General features: G+C 47.3%; 1 protein-coding gene across 1 annotated transcript in view; it reads left to right on the top strand.

Moving 5' to 3' along the window:
* LOC135234620 (alpha-1-syntrophin-like) overlaps window positions 1-18,840 on the top strand; it is a 42,890-nt gene continuing 24,050 nt past the window's right edge. The window contains exons 1-2 of the mRNA XM_064299419.1: window positions 1-741; window positions 10,376-10,561. Of these exons, the coding sequence (XP_064155489.1) occupies window positions 450-741; window positions 10,376-10,561 (478 nt within the window). The 5' untranslated portion in view covers window positions 1-449. The remainder of the gene's footprint in view (window positions 742-10,375; window positions 10,562-18,840) is intronic.

Genomic DNA, 18,840 nt, shown 5'->3' with positions numbered 1-18,840 from the left:
ATCCAGAGCAGACTGGCTGCTGAGTAGGCTAATAGGCCTATATCATACGTTTATTAAGGTTGGATTTATTGCAATAAGCCTACGCGTTAAACACGACATAGGCTACCGCAGGCTACAAACGTATTTTTTTCATTTTAAATAGGCCTGTGTCCAGATAAGTTTCCGCAACAATTAACCACGTCTCCTGTCAGCAGTATTCGAATTTTATAGATCTCCATCCATTGCCTACCTCTCGGAAAACAAGTTGTGTTAGTTTGCCAGCTAATTATTTCTAGAGAAGTGTGAAAAGAAGACGCTTCTAACCACACATTGCTACGTGCGACCGAGAGGCAGCGAAAGGGAGGATCCGGCGTGTCTCTGGTGGTAGCCTATCTCAGTTTTCCCACCCTCATCTGTGTGTAGGACTGCCAACCCGTACAGAGTGCAGACATCCCAGGAATGCGTTGAACATGGCTGCCGGGATGAAAGCGCAGAAAAGTGGACTGCTGGAGCTCCGAGTCTCCGCGGATCGCTGGGTCCGTATGCTGGCTTGTCTCACCGAGGAAACCTTGACGGTCAGCCCCAGCGACAGCTCATCGGAAGCCGTTAAACCAAACCAGAGTCCGAGTCCTGCCGGAGCAGTGAACGGGGACCCTTCCAACCTCGGATCTAGTTCTCCGGTCCCAGAATCTATAACAAACGTCAAGCGCACTGTGCGAGTTACTAAGCAAGACGTTGGAGGACTCGGAATTAGCATTAAAGGTGAGTAGCAAACAAGGAAACCACAAACGTGAATTTGTTACGAAATCTTTTCGTCTTAAATGTCTGCCGCTTTATGTGGCACTTTCAAATTAACCTACACAAAGTTATAAATATCCACAAATTAAGGAGACCGCTTCAAAAACACGCTGTAACATAACAATATAACTAGAACTGTAAACTCTCCTTGTGCATGCCTCAAATGAAGAAATCCTGACGGATAAGGATAAAACCAGTTAATTTAGGCAAGCTTCTGACTTTGTGAACTCCGCCCATGTGTTTAGGAAGCCAAATGTCAAATCACATTATAACCCACGACTGTTGATCATGCGATAGGCTACACAAAAGTTATATTTTCTTAATAACCATTTAACAATCAACTTCGAAATCAAACAAGTTGCTTTGCTTTACAGTTTGGCTGTCATATAGGCATAGACTTCTCGTTTATTTCGTATGCTACATTTTTAGCGGGTAGGCTATTTTTTAAATATATATATATAGCTTATATCTGTGCTATCAGTTATTAAATGGCATTTTTGCCCGTCATGCAAAAAGTCCAGTGTTCTCACGAGGAAAACAAGCAAACATTTTTTTTCATCAGAAAAAATCTATTATTTTAAGGGTGCTGAATGTAATGGGGGGCCGGGAGTAGGCTACGGAGATAAAAAGGATATTTTAGGGTGGATATATCTACTGTAAAAGGAACAGTTGTTCTTTCTGCGACTCATCCTACTGTGGATTTAAGTACTTAATCCAAAAATAAAAAGCACAGTAGTGTGCTGATGCCTAGACGCCACGCGCTGCGTTATCGGTTTGCTGAAGGGACACCCGAAGGGCCTAAAGATACCCTACATAAATACGCGGACGCAGACACCTCGAGGTAAGCAAAGTCGATTTCATGCCTCCGTTGCGTTCTACAATGTTTCACCTGCAATTTTTAATGCAACGCAAGCGCGAGCTGAAGTGTCAACTGTCGCGGTGAGGGGCGCTACAGCAGGCTACAACAGAATGAAGCTGACTTCGATTTGGTGCCAAAGGCATTTCCCTTAAAGGGAAGATATGCCACTCAGAATAACCGAGAGGAGGCGTCCTGGGCTAAGTGTGTACGTTTATTTGTTAAATGTATTTTTGACATGATATACAGGAACTGGAGACAGATTTAGCTTACGTAGAGGCTGCCATGTTTGACTACGGGTCTTTTTGGCACCAGAGCATGGGCAATGGGTACTTCAAAGTTAAGGATCACGGTAAAGACAGAACAGAGCAATGACTTGTACCGCTGAGTGAGCATGGCAAGCTCACGCTTTTGAGCCAAAGCTCAGTTTCAAAGCTTTGTCTGTCGCTGGGTATGCTAGTCAAGAAGTGTTATGCACTTCATCAGCTATTCTGGGTTATTGTAGCTAGCTAGCTACAGTACTGTTTTAAAGAAGATAGACAACTGACTTCCAAAATAGACATCTGGTCAGTAACTTGGTAATTCCATTGTAGTCTAATGTAAACAGGTGCCGTAGATGATATGGTTCCTAGCTATTCTTAGCCTGTGATGAATTCCTTTAGACAACATTACCCTGATCTCAAATAAAATGCATCAAATTCATCATTGAAAAGTGACAGTTGGCTGCAGACAGGAGAAACAAATATAATTCACTTGGATTTATCTACTTGCTTTGTCTTGAAAGCCTGTGTGGTGCATGAAAGAAAGCAAAATATGTGATCAATATTTTTAACTTATTTTATTCAAATGAACATACAACATGCTTTATGTTATTGGCTATGTACACAGTATGTAGTTATAAAATAGAAGCTTGTCACCTAAATGCAATATTGGCTCATTTTCATTATTTTCAGGAAACAAGAACACGAAGGTATTGCAGACATCATGATTAACATTATTAATAATAATAATAATAATAATAATAATAATAATAATAATATCAAAGTAACAATATAATCAGAGCAGTAATTACTCTGAAGGTGGATGCATTCTCTACTGGGTGGAAAACTCAACGTATTCTGATGCATCGGTTCAGTGCAGGCAACTTCAAGGCTCTTCTGGCTCAATCCCCCTCCCCATGCTTTACACAGCCTCGTGCACTTTAATGTACTGGTGTGCCCATGTAAGCATGTACATGCAGACCAAAATGGAATGGAAAAAATCACATCTTCTTCTGTGGGAAAAATCGGTCCATGGAGAGTAATTAGTTCAGTGTGAAGAAATTTTAGAATTGAAATAAATGTTCAAAATAGTACAATTTGGCCAGGCTTTTAACTTAAATGGGGAATTTTGCTTTTTGGCACCTGAGGCTTACTAAACTGCAATACCTCGCGTAACCATTGGAGTTTGCCAGCTTCACGAAGAATGCCAATCCGTGGTCCCCTGGTTTTTGTAACTGGGCTGATATGTGTGCGGTTTCGCATTGACGAACGGAAACCGAGATAAGGCATCTTTCCACTAGTACTTCATCCGGTAAGGAAATCAACAGTCACACTTGAGTGGGCTGCAATCTCATAGATAGAAAGGAAAACCATTGTCATTATCTTTTGTTTACATATTTGGTATTTGGTGTTTTGGTGTTTTTCACAGTGGGTGCCGTGAGATGATCCTCTAGGGCTGCCTCGAAATTTGAGTTACGTTAAGAATGAAAAAGCTATGGTAAAACTAATTAATCATACGGTTACATATTAAACAGGCTCAGCATCGGCGTACAGATTGTCGTGGGTGTTGGATGAAAGGTGTCAGCAGTTAACTGCTTTATTGAGGTAGGGGTTCTCTGTCAGAGCGGGGTCATTTTAGGGGGACCTATGTGGGAATCCTTTCTCGAAGCGCCACCTCTTCATACAGCTCCCTACAGCAACCAAACCCAAATGCACCGCAGCATGGAATGCATTGAACGATTGAGTACATTTTGTCTCTACTGGATATATTAACTCTGTTGTCTGTCCGCACGATTGTAATGCTGTATACTCTCCTGAAAGTGAAAGTGAATATTTTAGCAAAACCCAAACTGTGTGGAGCACGTGTTAGCAGTAGCTTGCTGCCAGCAATGCTGTTTTTCTGAGAAGAGGGGGAAAAAAGGATTTTGATTGGTTGAGACAAGTCAGCCGCTGACCTCGTGTGGCTCCTTCACCCTATACTGAGAGTGTCTTGAGGCCTCCCTCTCCTGTCAGCACATGAATGCCTTCAGGTGAGAAAATAAGACCTCCAGCTGTGAGCAAGGAGTCTGTAGTTGCGTAGAACTCTTCTACACAAAGGAGCTGGCGCGTTTGCCTGTGGTTACAGAAGAATGGTTTTAATAGAGGGCTGCACACACACTAAACTGACCATTAAACTTTTAGCATTGTGAACAATGCGTGCAGGCAAATCAGTGTTGACATGGTAGTTATCCAGGTAATTACAGGCGATTGAATGGCAAGAAAGTGCTTTGTTAACAGCATTACTTGTTCTGTTGCTGACAGTGGGAAAGTACCCACCGAGAAATGTAACAGTTTGGGGGCGTCTTCTTACTTTTATAATCAATTTACGGTATATTTCATTCAGTGTATCATTACCTATCACGGTCTTGCTATTTCTAGCATGGTGCTCATATGTTGTGACTGAAAGGTATTTGAATTTGATTAGAATCTGGTTAGAATCAAATTGCAGAGTGGAGGAGGTTTTCTTCGGGGGTGCCAAATGAAGGGAACCAGATCTAACTGCCTTTTAGCACCACGAGTGCAGATGTGCCAGCCATTTTTTCAAGTGTCTACACATATTGCGCAAAAAAGTTTGATATCCTCCCATGTTAAAGGCCCTTTTCCATTATTTAAGTGGAATGCGCGCCGTGTAATATGGGAGCAGGAACACGGAGCAGTGACGGTCAAAGGTTCCGGATCTGTTGCTAGGCAGAAGGGTTCCATGGTTCCGCCTGCGCTGGTGTGACCCGGTGGGCCCCATTTGGGCCTGAAGCGGTACCCCGTCTGTCTCTACCTGTGTATCAGGGGACGACCAGCCGACACACTGCTGGGCTGATTGGAATCTAAGTGGATTGGAATCAGGTGTGCATGGGACCGGGCCGAAGGCTAACAAACAGCGGCTCTGATTGGACCTGGCGATGGAATGGCTCTTTTTGAACAGATTCTTTTCGGTAAACAATCCATTCAGTTTGGCTGTCTCTCCCCCCCCCCCTCGTTAGCTAACGTTACGTGGCCAGACAGACAATGGCACTGTGAGCGCTGCGGTTGCTACATAAACTTTATGCACAGGCACCGTTCAAAGGAAGCAGTTCGGTCGCTGTTACACATTCAAAGGCGTACATTATTCATTACAGCGCTCTCCCTTTCTTCAGCGACGTCAAAGACAGCCGTGCTACGGTTAAAACTTCAATACTTCTGCCTTCACATTCACAAATGGAGCTTGTGTGAGCTCAACTAAGACTCGGAATGCAGGGTGGAATGGAGAGCTAAGTATTTTTGGTTTCCTTAATAATGGGCGTTAAAATGGGAAAAGAGTAGTAGTAGATATATTTCCTTATCACATTAGTATGGCATAGCAAGAAGGGATCAAGTCATATTTAATTATACTGTGAATAATTAATAATTAATATACCACATTAAACAATAAACATAGGCCTATATATTACACTAAATAAAAGGATAGAGATATCACAAACACCATACACTGTTGCATGCGTTGACACTTGCAGTACGTAAGTGCACCATGAAACCACATTTTTTCGAAAACCCTGAAGTATACTTGAATGAAGAGCCACATGAGAGCGAAACGAAAGGCTCTTTTTAGTGAATGGAGTCAAACGATCCAGCTCCTTATACTTGTGTTCTATGTTCTTGTGTTCTGGTAAGAAGTGTAAGAGTGTAAGGACGCTTATAATCTGTTCAATTCAAAACGCACTTGTACTCTGATGTTATTATTATTATTATTACAGGCATTTAGCAGACGCTCTTATCCAGAGCGACTTACACAACTTTTAGCATTTTTACATTGTATCCATTTATACAGCTGGATATATACTGAAGCAATTTCGGTTAAGTACCTTGCTCAAGGTACAACGCAGGTCTACTTGGGAACGAACTCGACTTTCTGTTCCAAGACAGTTCCTACCACTGTGCACCTTCGTCCCACACGACTATTGATGCCACGACTATTGACCTCTAACCTTGGCAAGGAACACCTTGGGCCTCATTCACGAAATGTGTACAATCACATTTGACACACAACTGTGTGTAAGAACATTTCCAGGAACATTTTGGCATTCATCATTTTTAAAAATCTGTATTTGTTCATGCCTGTCTCCTTATGCTACTCACATCAACAGGATTGTGGATAGATTTTTACAAACCGTCAGCATTCATCATCTCATACACCTGGGATATGTACAAAAGTAAAGTCTGCACACGTCAAGAATCCCATATTGGTTTTTCATAGGAACATTTTTAAGAACAAAAGTACGAATAATATCGGAAATGTTGTGTGAATGACACTACAGACACATTGACACTACAAAAATCGTAATATAATTACGCTTGTGCACAAAATTCTTCTGCCTTGCGTCGCCATTTTCTTGGCTGAGTAAATCGTTCTTATTCTGAAATACAGAGCAGAAAAAACGCAATGGCTACTGGAAAGGGAAAGCATGGAAAAGTTTGCTTCGAAGAGCACTTAGTTTCTTAGTCATCCCAAGAACACGAAGAGAACTTCCGGGGAAATCTTTCATTCTTGCCTTGTTGCGTTCTTGAGTTCTTGAGTGTTGAGCGCACTTGATCGCTTTTAGTTCCGCACCTGGTGTACACTCTGGGTAGAACACAAGTGTAAGGTTTGGAACACATCGGAGTGCCCATCCATAATTAGATCAAGTAACATACTCTCAACCAACAACATTTGTTTCAGTTTGGAAATGGATGAATGGCCACAAGCAGTTTTTCCATTTATGATTTTTTATTTTTTAAGTGCTTCAGCGAGCTGTAGGTAAGAGACAGGGTTTTTTGAAAACACAGTTTTCCACCAAATATTCTAATCTATGCTCTCCCCTCCTCTACAAAAATATATCTCCAGGTTGCCAGGTTGTTTTTGTAGGGCTCTCTCAATCAGTGGAACATTTTACCTGCCAATCTACACACTATTTTCCTTCAAATTCCTGAATGTGTTTTCTGTGTTTCTAAAATGTCTTGCTGCAGGCAGATCTAATAAATTAGCTATCCAAATATAAGCATGGATTTCCTAAATTTCCACAAATGTGTGCTGTTTTACGTGTTTGCTTGAACCCTGTCTAGAGAACGCATTGTAAGGATATGGCAACGCAACTCAGAATTCCCTGATGTGTCCATTTTGCCTCGCATTTCACAATTCAGCTCTTTAAAAGTAGTATATTTAAAGAGAAAATGTCCCTCAGGTGGAGACGCAATAACTACCGTTTCTCCACACCCCCACTTGGAGGAAGAGACTGATTTCCCTAATGGGATGCTAATAATATGTGTTTCACGGTCCTTGACCAAGCGCTATGCAAAATACAGTCATTAAGAGTGTCACCATATGGCATTAAACTTGAACAAGAAATAAATTAGCATAATGGCTCGGCCTGCAGCACTGCGGAAGTGGGTCTCCGTCGCTTTCTGGTCGAGCGCCGGGCGATCTGTGGCCGAGGTGCGAATCATAGAGCAAGTCGCTGCGAACGAGCCTTCCGGAACTCTCCGTAAGCAGTGGGGGGAGGGGAGGGGGGTGGGGGGCAACGCCAGTTCGGCGGGGGCTGTCAGTCTGTGCGTGCCTGTCCGTGCGTCCCGGCTCGGCGTTCAGAGTCGCGAGGGAGTGGGGGGAGGGGTGCCGAAAGGCCGACGGTTAGAGCGAGCGTCTGAGCGGTTCCCAGAGCGCAGGGGGGTCCGCGGGGTCCTTGCGAAACAGCGGCTCTGGCGTATCGCAGAATTAACTGGGCGAGTTCCCGGGGACCGTCGCCGAGGGAACGATTCGCCAGCAGGCGGTAAATCCGGGGGCCAGGCGGTGCTGTTTTCTTCACCGTCCTCCAGCTCCGTTAACCTTTCCCTCCGCGGGGTCAGGCGCCGTCATTACTGGAAGGCCGCCCGACGCGAAGAGCGGAACGGAGAGAGAGCGGCGGCGACGGCGAGCGGCGGGATCCGACGCTCGGGGCTCGCCGCGGTCCCTACGAGATTCTCATCTCGTTTCTCTCTGACCTCCGCGCCACGAATTTCAGCGTGCAAACATCCCCGCAGGCCGGGGCAGGCGAGGAAGCAAACAGAGCGCAGGTTGCTGTCGACGTAAATCCACCATCCTCCCGTGGTGGGCACACAAAAATGTATTTTATTTTATTTAAATTTTTTTTTGGGGGGGGGGCGGGGGCAAGTTGATTCATTAACAGGTCATTACTGGTTATAGCCACAGGTCATTGAGAGTAGTACACTGTAAAATTCTAGCTAATTCCTCTGAGCATTTGTACTGTCTCTATTAACCTTGATGATCGCACCAAGATTGCCCAGGGCCCCTAATTGGAGCTCTGTTTCGACAATTCACGGTTCTGTGGTCAGGGTGAAGTCATAATAGAGTAAGTCATAATGTCTCCGTGCCTGTTTATGTAATAATGCCTGCCCATGCGTGGGACCATTAAAAACGTTGCCCCAGGAAGTGGCAGGAAGTGATGTCATCGATGTTAGACTGATGATCTGATGGCAGTGTAATGAGACACCATTATCAAGATTGTTTTACACAGCTTATGTATATATATATATTTACACAGCTTATGTGTGTATATATATATATATATACGCATATGTGCACAGTGAATTCCGTCATTTTTAGGAAAAAGACATTTTATTTGCAGATTCCGCTTTTATTAAATGGTATTTTGTGCATTTTGCTCACTATGTAGAAATTACAGTGCTTTTTATACATAGTCCCCCCTTTTTCATGTCACCATAATGTTAAGTGTTTCTGATTAGTCTGATTAGTGTACTTCCTTCCTGTATGTAGGTACATGGTAGCTTTCAGTGTCTAGTCTTGATTCTAGGCTTTTGATTGCCTTTGGAGTCTGTTATTGTCGTTTGTCATCATGAAGACCAGAGTTGTGCCAATAAATGTCAAAGAAGCCATTATGAAGCTGAGAAATATGAAAAAACGGTCAGAGGCACAGGCCAAACCTTAGGCTTACCAAAATCAATTGTTTGGAACATTAAGAAGAAAGAGAGCACTGGTGCACTCAGTCATCGCAAAGGGCCTGGTAGACCAAGGAAGACCTCAGCAGCTAATGACCGAAGTTTGCTGAGAAGTACCTAAAAGAGCCAGCAGAGTTCTGCAAAAAGGTCTTAAGGACAGATGAGACCATGATTGACGTTTATCAGGGTGATGGCAAGAGCAAAGTATGGAAGCCAAAAGGAACTGCCCAAGATCCATATACATACACACACACACACACGCACACATAAGGCTCCACCAAATTGATCTTTACCTTTGCTTTGCTTAACTAATTCTCACCCCAAGCCTGCGGTTTTGGTTGAGAATCTGTCAGTTCCAGAAGGGTTTCAATGGAAAACCACAGCACTTTGCCCATAGATTTTGGGAGAGTTAAGGCAGCTTTGCTTTTACAGAAACTGATGGAAAATGTTGGTGGGAGAAACTCCTACATTTTAAAAAATCAATATGAGAAGCCAAAGATTCTCAGAAGGACTCCTCCGGTTCATAAATGTTGTGAGATTTGTTCTTGTAACTTTACACTGTCACACCTGTGTCTTGTAGGAAATATTTCAAGCGAAACCAACATAAAATGTCACATTACCATACAGAGATGGACAAAGCCGAGGAACTTATTGATCAAGTTGACCCACGATGGCACTAAAAACGCAGAGGGCCGTGGGTAGGGTGAATGAGCTCGGCCCCTCATTGGCTGCGATACACAATTGTTTCCCGGGTCTCACCTGTCTCTGGTTTCAAAATAATGGGGAAAAATTAAATTAGGACACTGGGAGCAAAGCTATGGGGCTCTTACCGGAACTCAGAAGCTTATCTCAGTGGGAAGAGCGTAGTGCCAAGCCATGACATTATTGGCTCAACACAGGACTTTTCCCCAGTGTTCATTTAATTCTGAGTTTATTTGAGGCCAAAGGGATCAAATGTACTCTATCGGAGTAACATGTACTCTTCTCAGAGTCAAGTTAACCCCAGAAACATTGCTGTTTAAGCAGCTGTCGTGCCCTGAAGTGACATCTGTACCAAGGACATATATGGTGAGCCCACATACAAGTTTGGCTTTGGTGCACCTTTTCAATGTGGCCTGTGTGTAATGCAGCAGACTCATAACTAATGTTGTTCTGGAGTCGCGAAATAAAATCCTTTCAGACTATTCTGATCCTTTATTTTTAAATTTGCACAAGCCGGCCTGGCCTCGGGAGTTATTAGCACAAACGCACTAGCTGGGAGGATAAATATTGACAAAATTCAGTGCATTTTTTCAGCCCGGTCACACCTCCACTCTCCAAACAAACACCTCCTTAATTCTCATTTAGAGGGACTGTGACATTCAATATCGTAAACCACAAAGGGGAAGGGGGGTTACTGTGGAATGTTCTTCAGAACAGCTGAAGGTTATATTGGGGGAGATATACAAAATAAAACATCTTTCTTTTTAAATTTCCTCTGTAGGAGGGAAGGAAAACAAGATGCCCATTCTCATCTCCAAGATTTTCAAGGGGCTGGCGGCCGACCAGACGGGGGCGCTATACGTGGGGGACGCCATCCTCTCGGTCAACGGCTACAACCTCCGCGAGGCCACGCACGACGAAGCCGTCCAGGCCCTGAAGAAGACCGGCAAGGAGGTCACCCTCGAAGGTAGGGACGGAAGAAGGACCCGATTCAGATTTGGAACGCACCATTATTTCTGAGAAATGGGGGGGGGGGGGGTGGGAGGGTGGGGCGTACCATTCTTGAAGGTTATGTCCTGATCCTGGCGGGTTGCGAGTAGGTCAAGGAGCCCATGGGAATCTCTGTGGTATTTCTGCTGGAATTCCAGAGCGCAGGCGTGAGGCTCTGGAGGGAGGGGGGGGAGGGAGGGGAGGTTGGGTTGGACAACGGGTCCTGGCGGGGGTCACTTTAGTTCACCCGCGTTCCCACCGCATCGTCAGGAGGTGCCACACACGCACACACACACACACACACACACACACACAGAGCGTGTAACGTTATCCGAGGTGGAGCCGAGCCCGGTGCTTTGCTTAGCCGTTATGTGGAGCGAGAAGCGGAAAAGTCTAGAAGCCTCTGCACACCCCCAGATGTGCAGCCCTGGCAATTCGGGAGAGAAGAGCCAGAGGGCTCCCGGATTTGCGGGGATGAAAAAAAAAAGAGCCAAAAAAGCGATTCTCTCCGTGTCCCGGCTTACCGACACATCCCACACACGGTACAGAGCCACAGATATACCCCCCCCCCGGCCCAAAACGGCCTGTTCTCCACGGACGGGCCACGGGAAACCGGGACTCCTGCAGCCCGCGGTACTTTCCTCGGAGGAGAACTGGTTTTTTTTGGAAATGGAAAGGAGAGAAGGCTGCTCGCGGCCTCGTCTTGGCTCCGGCCGCCGCGCTGCGGCGTGCCTACGAGCGCGGCTCTCGTCACGCGGGTTCCTGTGCGTGACATCATCCGCGCGACCCGCTTTCTACCGGAGCCCGCTGCTTGGTTCTGACCCACCCCCCTCACGCCCGCCCCCCCCCCTCCAGTACTGCCTCGTTCTCCTCCGGTGTGTCCCAGCCAACCTTCCCTGAGGGGTGGCTGGAGCAGGAGCTGGAGGAGGAGGAGGAGGAGGAGGAGGATGTGTTTACTGATGAAGAATCGAGGGAGAGGAGGCCGGTAGCGGCGCTTGATTGGTTTTGAGATTTTATTTAGCGAAGCGTGTCGGTGGCGGCAGGGGGCGGGTGAGGGGCGGTTCTCGTGCGTGGAGCCCCAACGCTGACGGTATCTGGGATGTAACCAAACCTCCTACGGCTTCTCTGGGTCCCTCATTTAAAAGGACGAGGAGGAAGCAGAAGAAGAAGAAGAAGACCTGACAAAGCCTTTCATATGTTTATCTGCTCAGTGCAGTCGAGGCTTCGGGGCCTGGCCTCCTGCAGCGGGACGGTCCGATCGGTGGGCCCCCCGTCGGCCTTTTCGGAGCTTCGGCCCGCGCTTCGGAGAAACCGGGTCGACCGGGCGGTCGGGACGCGGTCGTGGTGGCCGCGCCGCGCCGTGACGGGCTGGAGTCGCGGTTCGGAGTTAACGAACCTGCTTAAGGAAGGCGAGAGCTCCGCCGGAGACGAGCCGCAGACCGGCCGAGCCCCCGCCGTCCGCTTCCCGCACGGCCCCACCCCCACCCCCCGCCCCCCTCCTCCCTCCGGAAACCGTCGCTGTCAGACGGCCCAGCTCCTCGCGCGGTAATCGATGCGTTTCCTGCGCCTGGGGGTCGGGGGGTGGGGGGGGGGGGGGGGGGGGGTCTTTGACAGCAGGCTTTAGATAATTCCCCCCCCTCCCCCCCCCCCCCCAGAGGGCTGACAGATTGGAGCACTCCAGCGAACGCTCCAGCGCGGAGTCAGAAGCCCTTTCATCTCCTTTCTTTTATTTATCAGGGGCCTCGTCGCGTTTCCCGTCCTCCTGCGGAGGCTAATGGCTGCTGTTTCTCCGCTCTCTGCGCTCCTACGAGCGGCCTCGCCGTCCGCGCCCGTGTCCGCGCCGCCGCCGGACCTCCGCCGGGACGTCCCAGCCGCGTTACACACGCTAACGCCTGTTCAGCTATTTCGGTCCGTCTGCGTGTTATTTTGGTCTCGCGTGTCGGTCATGGGTGTCTGTCGAACTGAGCGATAGTCATGTTGCTGATTCATTCCTTATACTTGCAAGAAGATTGATCCGAAAACGCGAAACGGAGGAACTCGTCTATTATCGCCCAATCGATGAAAGCTATTTCAGAGGAATGTGGTGCGGCCATGAATTCTTATTATTCGTATGAATAGATGTCAGAGGTCATTTGGTAGTTCAGGAAATCAGTGTGGTGTGTGTGTGTGTGTCTGTGTGCATGTATGTATGCATGTGTGTCTGTGTGTGTGTACGTGTGTGTGTGTGCATCTGTGTGTGTGTGTGTGTGTGTGTCCATACTGTACTTTTCTCTGAGGAGAGAGGAGAATTCACATTGTTTTTCACGTTTGTCTCCAAGAAATGAACTGCAGACTGACCGAACTCTCCAAGAAGTGTTTCATCACCCAGAGACCTGGCCTTATGTTTTCAAACAGAAGAAGGTTTTTCAGAAAGTTTTTTGTTTTTTAAACTTGGATTGACTTGACTATTTTACCGCAATATGACGACAGTAACATTGCACGAGAACAGCAAGGTCTTTATCAGAAGGTATTGTGCGTGAATACCCCTTTGTGTTGGTAATGGAATTTTATTGAACTTTGATTAAGCATATACAGTGTAAACGGGGGGAGCGGTGCTGCGGGCTCTGCGATGGAGGAGGAGGCTAGCCTAGCCTAGCCCTCCAGCAGCAGCAGCAGCAGCAGCAGTCTGGCACGCAGGGTTCAGCGTGTGAATCGCTCCTATTCATCAGAACATTTCTGAGCGGACGGTTTCTATTTATGATTCGCGGTGGAATTATCGAAGTGGGAGGATATTTGGAACGGGACAAAGGAACTACTGGGCGGAGTGGGATCTTTAGCATTTTTCTTTATTTAAGAGGGCGAAACGCAGGGAGAGGGAGAGTGAGCGCGTGCGCGCGTGCGTGCGTGCATACTTGTGCTTCGGCAAACTCCAGACACTTATTTTTATTGATTGCGCTGATGTTAGAGGCGTCTTTGTCTGGAAACCATTCCAGAAATGCCTATTAGCATGGAAGTGGCATCTGATGATAGATTTCGAGGCTTTCTGTTTCCCGAGATGGAGCCGACGTTGCTGGTCTCCGGCCGTGGCCCCTGAATTCTTCTCCGCCTCCTAAAACGCCCCTCTGTCACCCTGTGCGGGGGTAAGGTGCACTTGCTTCCTCTGCCAGGAAAGTTTGCTGCTCTCCCAGTGCTTTTATAACAATCAATAGAAATAACCCTTTGTCTCCATTCCCATTCCATTCTTTGCCATTCCCCATGGTGATGGGCGGACGATATGTGCCTCACCTCATTTTTACCCCAGTGGAACAGGAAGCCGCAGCACAGATCTTATTTAAAAGAATCATTAGGGGTGTGAGTAATTGTGACTGATGTTTTAGGGAAAAGAATAGTTTCTTCTTGGAAAGAATCCGTATTACTCATCTTAATCAAGGGTGTGAATAAATTTGGGTGTGTGTGAGCGAGAGAGATCGTGTGTGCATGTGCGTGTGCGTTTGTGTGTGTGCTACAGTCACATTGCTCAGAGACAAAGAAGGCTTTTTACTAAAAGCAAAAAAGGAACGGAGAGAAACTCACCCATTATCACCCAGCCAGTGAAAACTATTTCAGTGAAATCTGGAATCTCATTATTCATATGAATAAACATGAGTTCATTTTGTAATGTATTAGAGTGTAAATGTAGAATTTTTGGTCTGTGAGTGAGTGTGTGCACGTGTGTGTGTGTGTGTGAGTAGTTGTGTGTGTGAGTGTGTGAATGTGTGAGTGCGTGTGTGTGAATGTGTGAGTGCGTGTGTGTGTGTGTGTGAGTGTGTGTGTGTGCATGTGTGTGAGGTAGCAGTCTGTAAGGCAGATTGGGGGATTATCTCTGCTGCTGCTCTGGGATAGAATAGGAGCTGAGCCACTGTCAGAGAGACGAGGGGTCAGGGCTGGGATTATGCCTCAAACACACCGCACTGCCCTGCCAGGTCTTTCAGTATGGGGCAGTGTAGGGCTGCTCTAACCCTGCTGGGTCTTTCAGTATGGGGCAGTGTAGGGCTTCTCTAACCCTGCTGGGTCTTTCAGTATGGGGCAGTGTAGGGCTACTGTAACCCTGCTGGGTCTTTCAGTATGGGGCAGTGTAGGGCTACTGTAACCCTGCTGGGTCTTTCAGTATGGGGCAGTGTAGGGCTACTGTAACCCTGCTGGGTCTTTCAGTATGGGGCAGTGTAGGGCTTCTCTAACCATACTGGGCCTTTCAGTATGGGGTAGTGTAGGGCTACTGTAACCCTGCTGGGTCTTTCAGTATGGGGCAGTGTAGGGCTACTGTAACCCTGCTGGGTCTTTCAGTATGGGGCAGTGTAGGGCTACTGTAACCCTGCTGGGTCTTTCAGTATGGGGCAGTGTAGGGCTGCTCTAACCCTGCTGGGTCTTTCAGTATGGGGCAGTGTAGGGCTACTGTAACCCTGCTGGGTCTTTCAGTATGGGGCAGTGTAGGGCTTCTCTAACCCTGCTGGGTCTTTCAGTATGGGGCAATGTAGGGCTACTCTAACCCTGCTGGGTCTTTCAGTATGGGGCAGTGTAGGGCTGCTCTAACCCTGCTGGGTCTTTCAGTATGGGGCAGTGTAGGGCTACTCTAACCCTGCTGGGTCTTTCAGTATGGGGCAGTGTAGGGCTACTGTAACCCTGCTGGGTCTTTCAGTATGGGGCAGTGTAGGGCTACTGTAACCCTGCTGGGTCTTTCAGTATGGGGCAGTGTAGGGCTACTGTAACCCTGCTGGGTCTTTCAGTATGGGGCAGTGTAGGGCTACTCTAACCCTGCTGGGTCTTTCAGTATGGGGCAGTGTAGGGCTGCTCTAACCCTGCTGGGTCTTTCAGTATGGGGCAGTGTAGGGCTACTCTAACCCTGCTGGGTCTTTCAGTATGGGGCAGTGTAGGGCTGCTCTAACCCTGCTGGGTCTTTCAGTATGGGGCAGTGTAGGGCTGCTCTAACCCTGCTGGGTCTTTCAGTATGGGGCAGTGTAGGGCTGCTCTAACCCTGCTGGGTCTTTCAGTATGGGGCAGTGTAGGGCTACTGTAACCCTGCTGGGTCTTTCAGTATGGGGCAGCGTAGGGCTACTCTAACCCTGCTGGGTCTTTCAGTATGGGGCAGTGTAGGGCTGCTCTAACCCTGCTGGGTCTTTCAGTATGGGGCAGTGTAGGGCTACTGTAACCCTGCTGGGTCTTTCAGTATGGGGCAGTGTAGGGCTACTCTAACCCTGCTGGGTCTTTCAGTATGGGGCAGTGTAGGGCTACTCTAACCCTGCTGGGTCTTTCAGTATGGGGCAGTGTAGGGCTACTCTAACCCTGCTGGGTCTTTCAGTATGGGGCAGTGTAGGGCTACTCTAACCCTGCTGGGTCTTTCAGTATGGGGCAGTGTAGGGCTTCTCTAACCCTGCTGGGCCTTTCAGTACCGGAGAGTGAGGGGCCTCTCTGCCAAGCTCATTAAATAGCCAATTATACTGCATGCTGCAGACTTTTAAAGAATTCAGTATCTGAGGTTGACAGTAGATGCTGGTTCAACCTCTTAAAAACCCTAAGTCAGGATAGCCAGCATCCATGTGGAATTTAGCTGGGAGACACCTCTTTTTTGGGATTAGTGGTGTGACTACACAGGTGACATTTAACAGTCCAATACAAACTTAGAACCTTATCGCTTTAGCCTTATCGCTGTGACCTAATGGGTTTGTGTTGGATGGCTTTTGCTAACTTGGCTTCTTGAGTCATGACTGTAGTCCCTTCTTGATCTAAAATGGAAACCATGATCGTGACTTCCTGACTATGACTCTGTATGCGCTTCCTGACCATGACTCTGTGCTTCCTGGCTGTGACTCTGTGTGCATTTCCTGACCATGACTCTGTGTGCTGCCCGACCTTTTCAGAAACCTTTTGCTATTCTCATCCCTCACTATTTTGGATCTGGGACTGAGCCAAGCTTTCCGAACGGAAGTGTGTCCTCGGCCTGACCCCCGAAGCGAAGCGGTACTCCGTTCGGATCCTGACGGCTAACCTCGCCTCCCAAGCTCACGCCCTGCTCGTCTAGCAAAAAAATCAGCGAATACACCGAACTGTGATGAATATTGTGTCTAGGTGCGGAGTACTCCGGGTTTACAGCCGTCTGGAACCCTTTCCCCTGCTTGAAACTTCCAGAACGTTCTCTGCAGTTCCTTCGGATGATGTGCTGTCTGCTTCAAGCGGTACTCACAAGGGGATTAGATTACCTAGAGTACTTTGAACAGGATCTGCCATTTTTATCACCCTATTAAAAATTATGCTCGCTGCGAATCGGCATCTTTGCGGATTTTGCCAAGATTAAATGATTTGCGGCGCCGGTGTGGAGTTTTAGCCCGAATCAGAGCTGCGTTTGTCCTTTACAAACAAAACTTTAATTAAAAGCAGGAGGAATGGCTAATGTTTTTGGAAAGGGTTCCCCATGTGTTTCCAGTACATGTGAAAAATCTATCATTCTGCTGGTTCATGATGCAGAGTGAATTCCTATTTAATGTATAAACTCAATAGGCCAGCTCAGTTGCCTCATGGAGAAAGAGCTGTTTTCACAGCTGTCTGGTTCGTGTACCCAGTACATGAATATTTGGATTTTAGCCCAGGGACGGACGGTGCTCCCAAACCTGATGTTTAGCTGAAGGCTGCATTGAGGGTTTATAGCAAATCTTTTCAGTACCAGCAGTTTTGAGGATCTGTGGCTTGACCCAAGTAGCTTGGAGACGTAGCGCTGGCATGTACTGACACTTGAAAGTTTGGAAAATAACTGACTGAAATGAAATGTGGCTTTCCTTTGGAGGCATCTGTATGCTGAAGGCAAATCTATGCTACTCTTCAGGATTTTATTGAAGGGTGCAGGCAATTCGAAGTCTTTCTTGATTTAATTGCTCGTTTTAGCTTGGCTGACAATGCTGAAGCCAAGATATTCAAGTTTTACAACCGGTTCGATCAGTGTGTGTGTGTGCGCGAGTATGTACGTGTGTGTATGTGTGGGGGGGGTGTGTGTGTATACGTGTGCATGTGTGTGCGTGTATATGCGTGTATATGCGTGCGCGTGTGTGCGTATGCGTGTGAGTGTGTGATTGCGTGCGTGCATGTGTGTATGCATGTGTGTGAGGCGGTGTGTTTGTGTGTGCATGTGTGTATGTGTGTGTGTATAGTGCGTGCATGTGTGTGTTTGCGTGAGTGTGTGGGTGTGTGTAGGTACGTGCATATGTATATGTGTGTGTGAATATGTGTGTGGGGCGGTGTGTGCATGTGCGTGCGTGTGTGTGTGTATGTGTGTGCATATGCGTGCATGTGTCTGTGCGCGTGAGTGTGTGTCTGTGGTTCGAGTTCTAGGCCAGTAAAATTTGAGAGGGAGAGTGCTAGCAGATACAGCACTCGCATTACCCCAGAACCGCTACATTTCCAGCGTTTGTAGGTCAAGGCTAAATGCGCGCCTGTGACTCAGAGTCTTCTTCTGCCCGGTTTGGCTGAACTGATGTCTGGGAAAAGGCGACTTGCTCTTTATCTCTCGGGTTCCGCGAAGAACGAAAGCGGCGAATCGCTTTTAAAAAAAAAGAAAAAAGAAAAACGTAAAAGCGGGCGAAGGATTCCGGTTTGCGCTCGGCTAAAAGGGTCTGAGGGCTAAGCCTCTCCGCTCTCCGCTCTGCCCCGCTGCGGATGCGCGTTTGATGTTTGTTTTTGCGCGTTTCGGAGATGAGGAGGGCGGAGGCGGGTCAGCCGGCCCGCCCGGCGCGTGCACCGTCAGCGTCTCGCATCTGTCTCCGCCGCTAATGGGGCTTCTGGGAAAATTGCCAACCGGGGAGACGGATTCTACCAGCGGCAGCAGGTATTCTGGGGAGCCAGACCTCGGAGCTGCAGTAAGCGCAGACGAATGGAAAACGATTTCACTGAACGCGAAATAAAGATGAATTGCCCCAGCGCTTGCCACATTTTTAAGATCGTTCACAAATTGCATGTGACTTGGATTGCAAGACCCAGATATGGTACCGACTGCTGTAATCTGTGCAAAATGTTATATGGATAAAGGTACATATAGTCGTGCATTCTGTGGTTGCCCACAGATCATGGTTATTTTGGAATAGTATTAAAAGGAAATTTGATGGCATGCTTGGATATAAGATAACACAAAACCCATGATTTTGTATTTTAGGTTTAGATACTGTGAAACACTTTATTAAATATTAATATATTTTGAGAAATCTTTGGGATGTTGCAAAATTCCTGAATTTAATTCCATTTGAAAGGCTATCATAC

Source organism: Anguilla rostrata, chromosome 11, assembly GCF_018555375.3.
Source record: "Anguilla rostrata isolate EN2019 chromosome 11, ASM1855537v3, whole genome shotgun sequence".
Classification (NCBI taxonomy): Eukaryota; Metazoa; Chordata; class Actinopteri; order Anguilliformes; family Anguillidae; genus Anguilla; species Anguilla rostrata.
The sequence above is the reverse complement of the archived record's forward strand: the minus strand, read 5'-3'. Positions and strand labels throughout refer to the sequence as shown.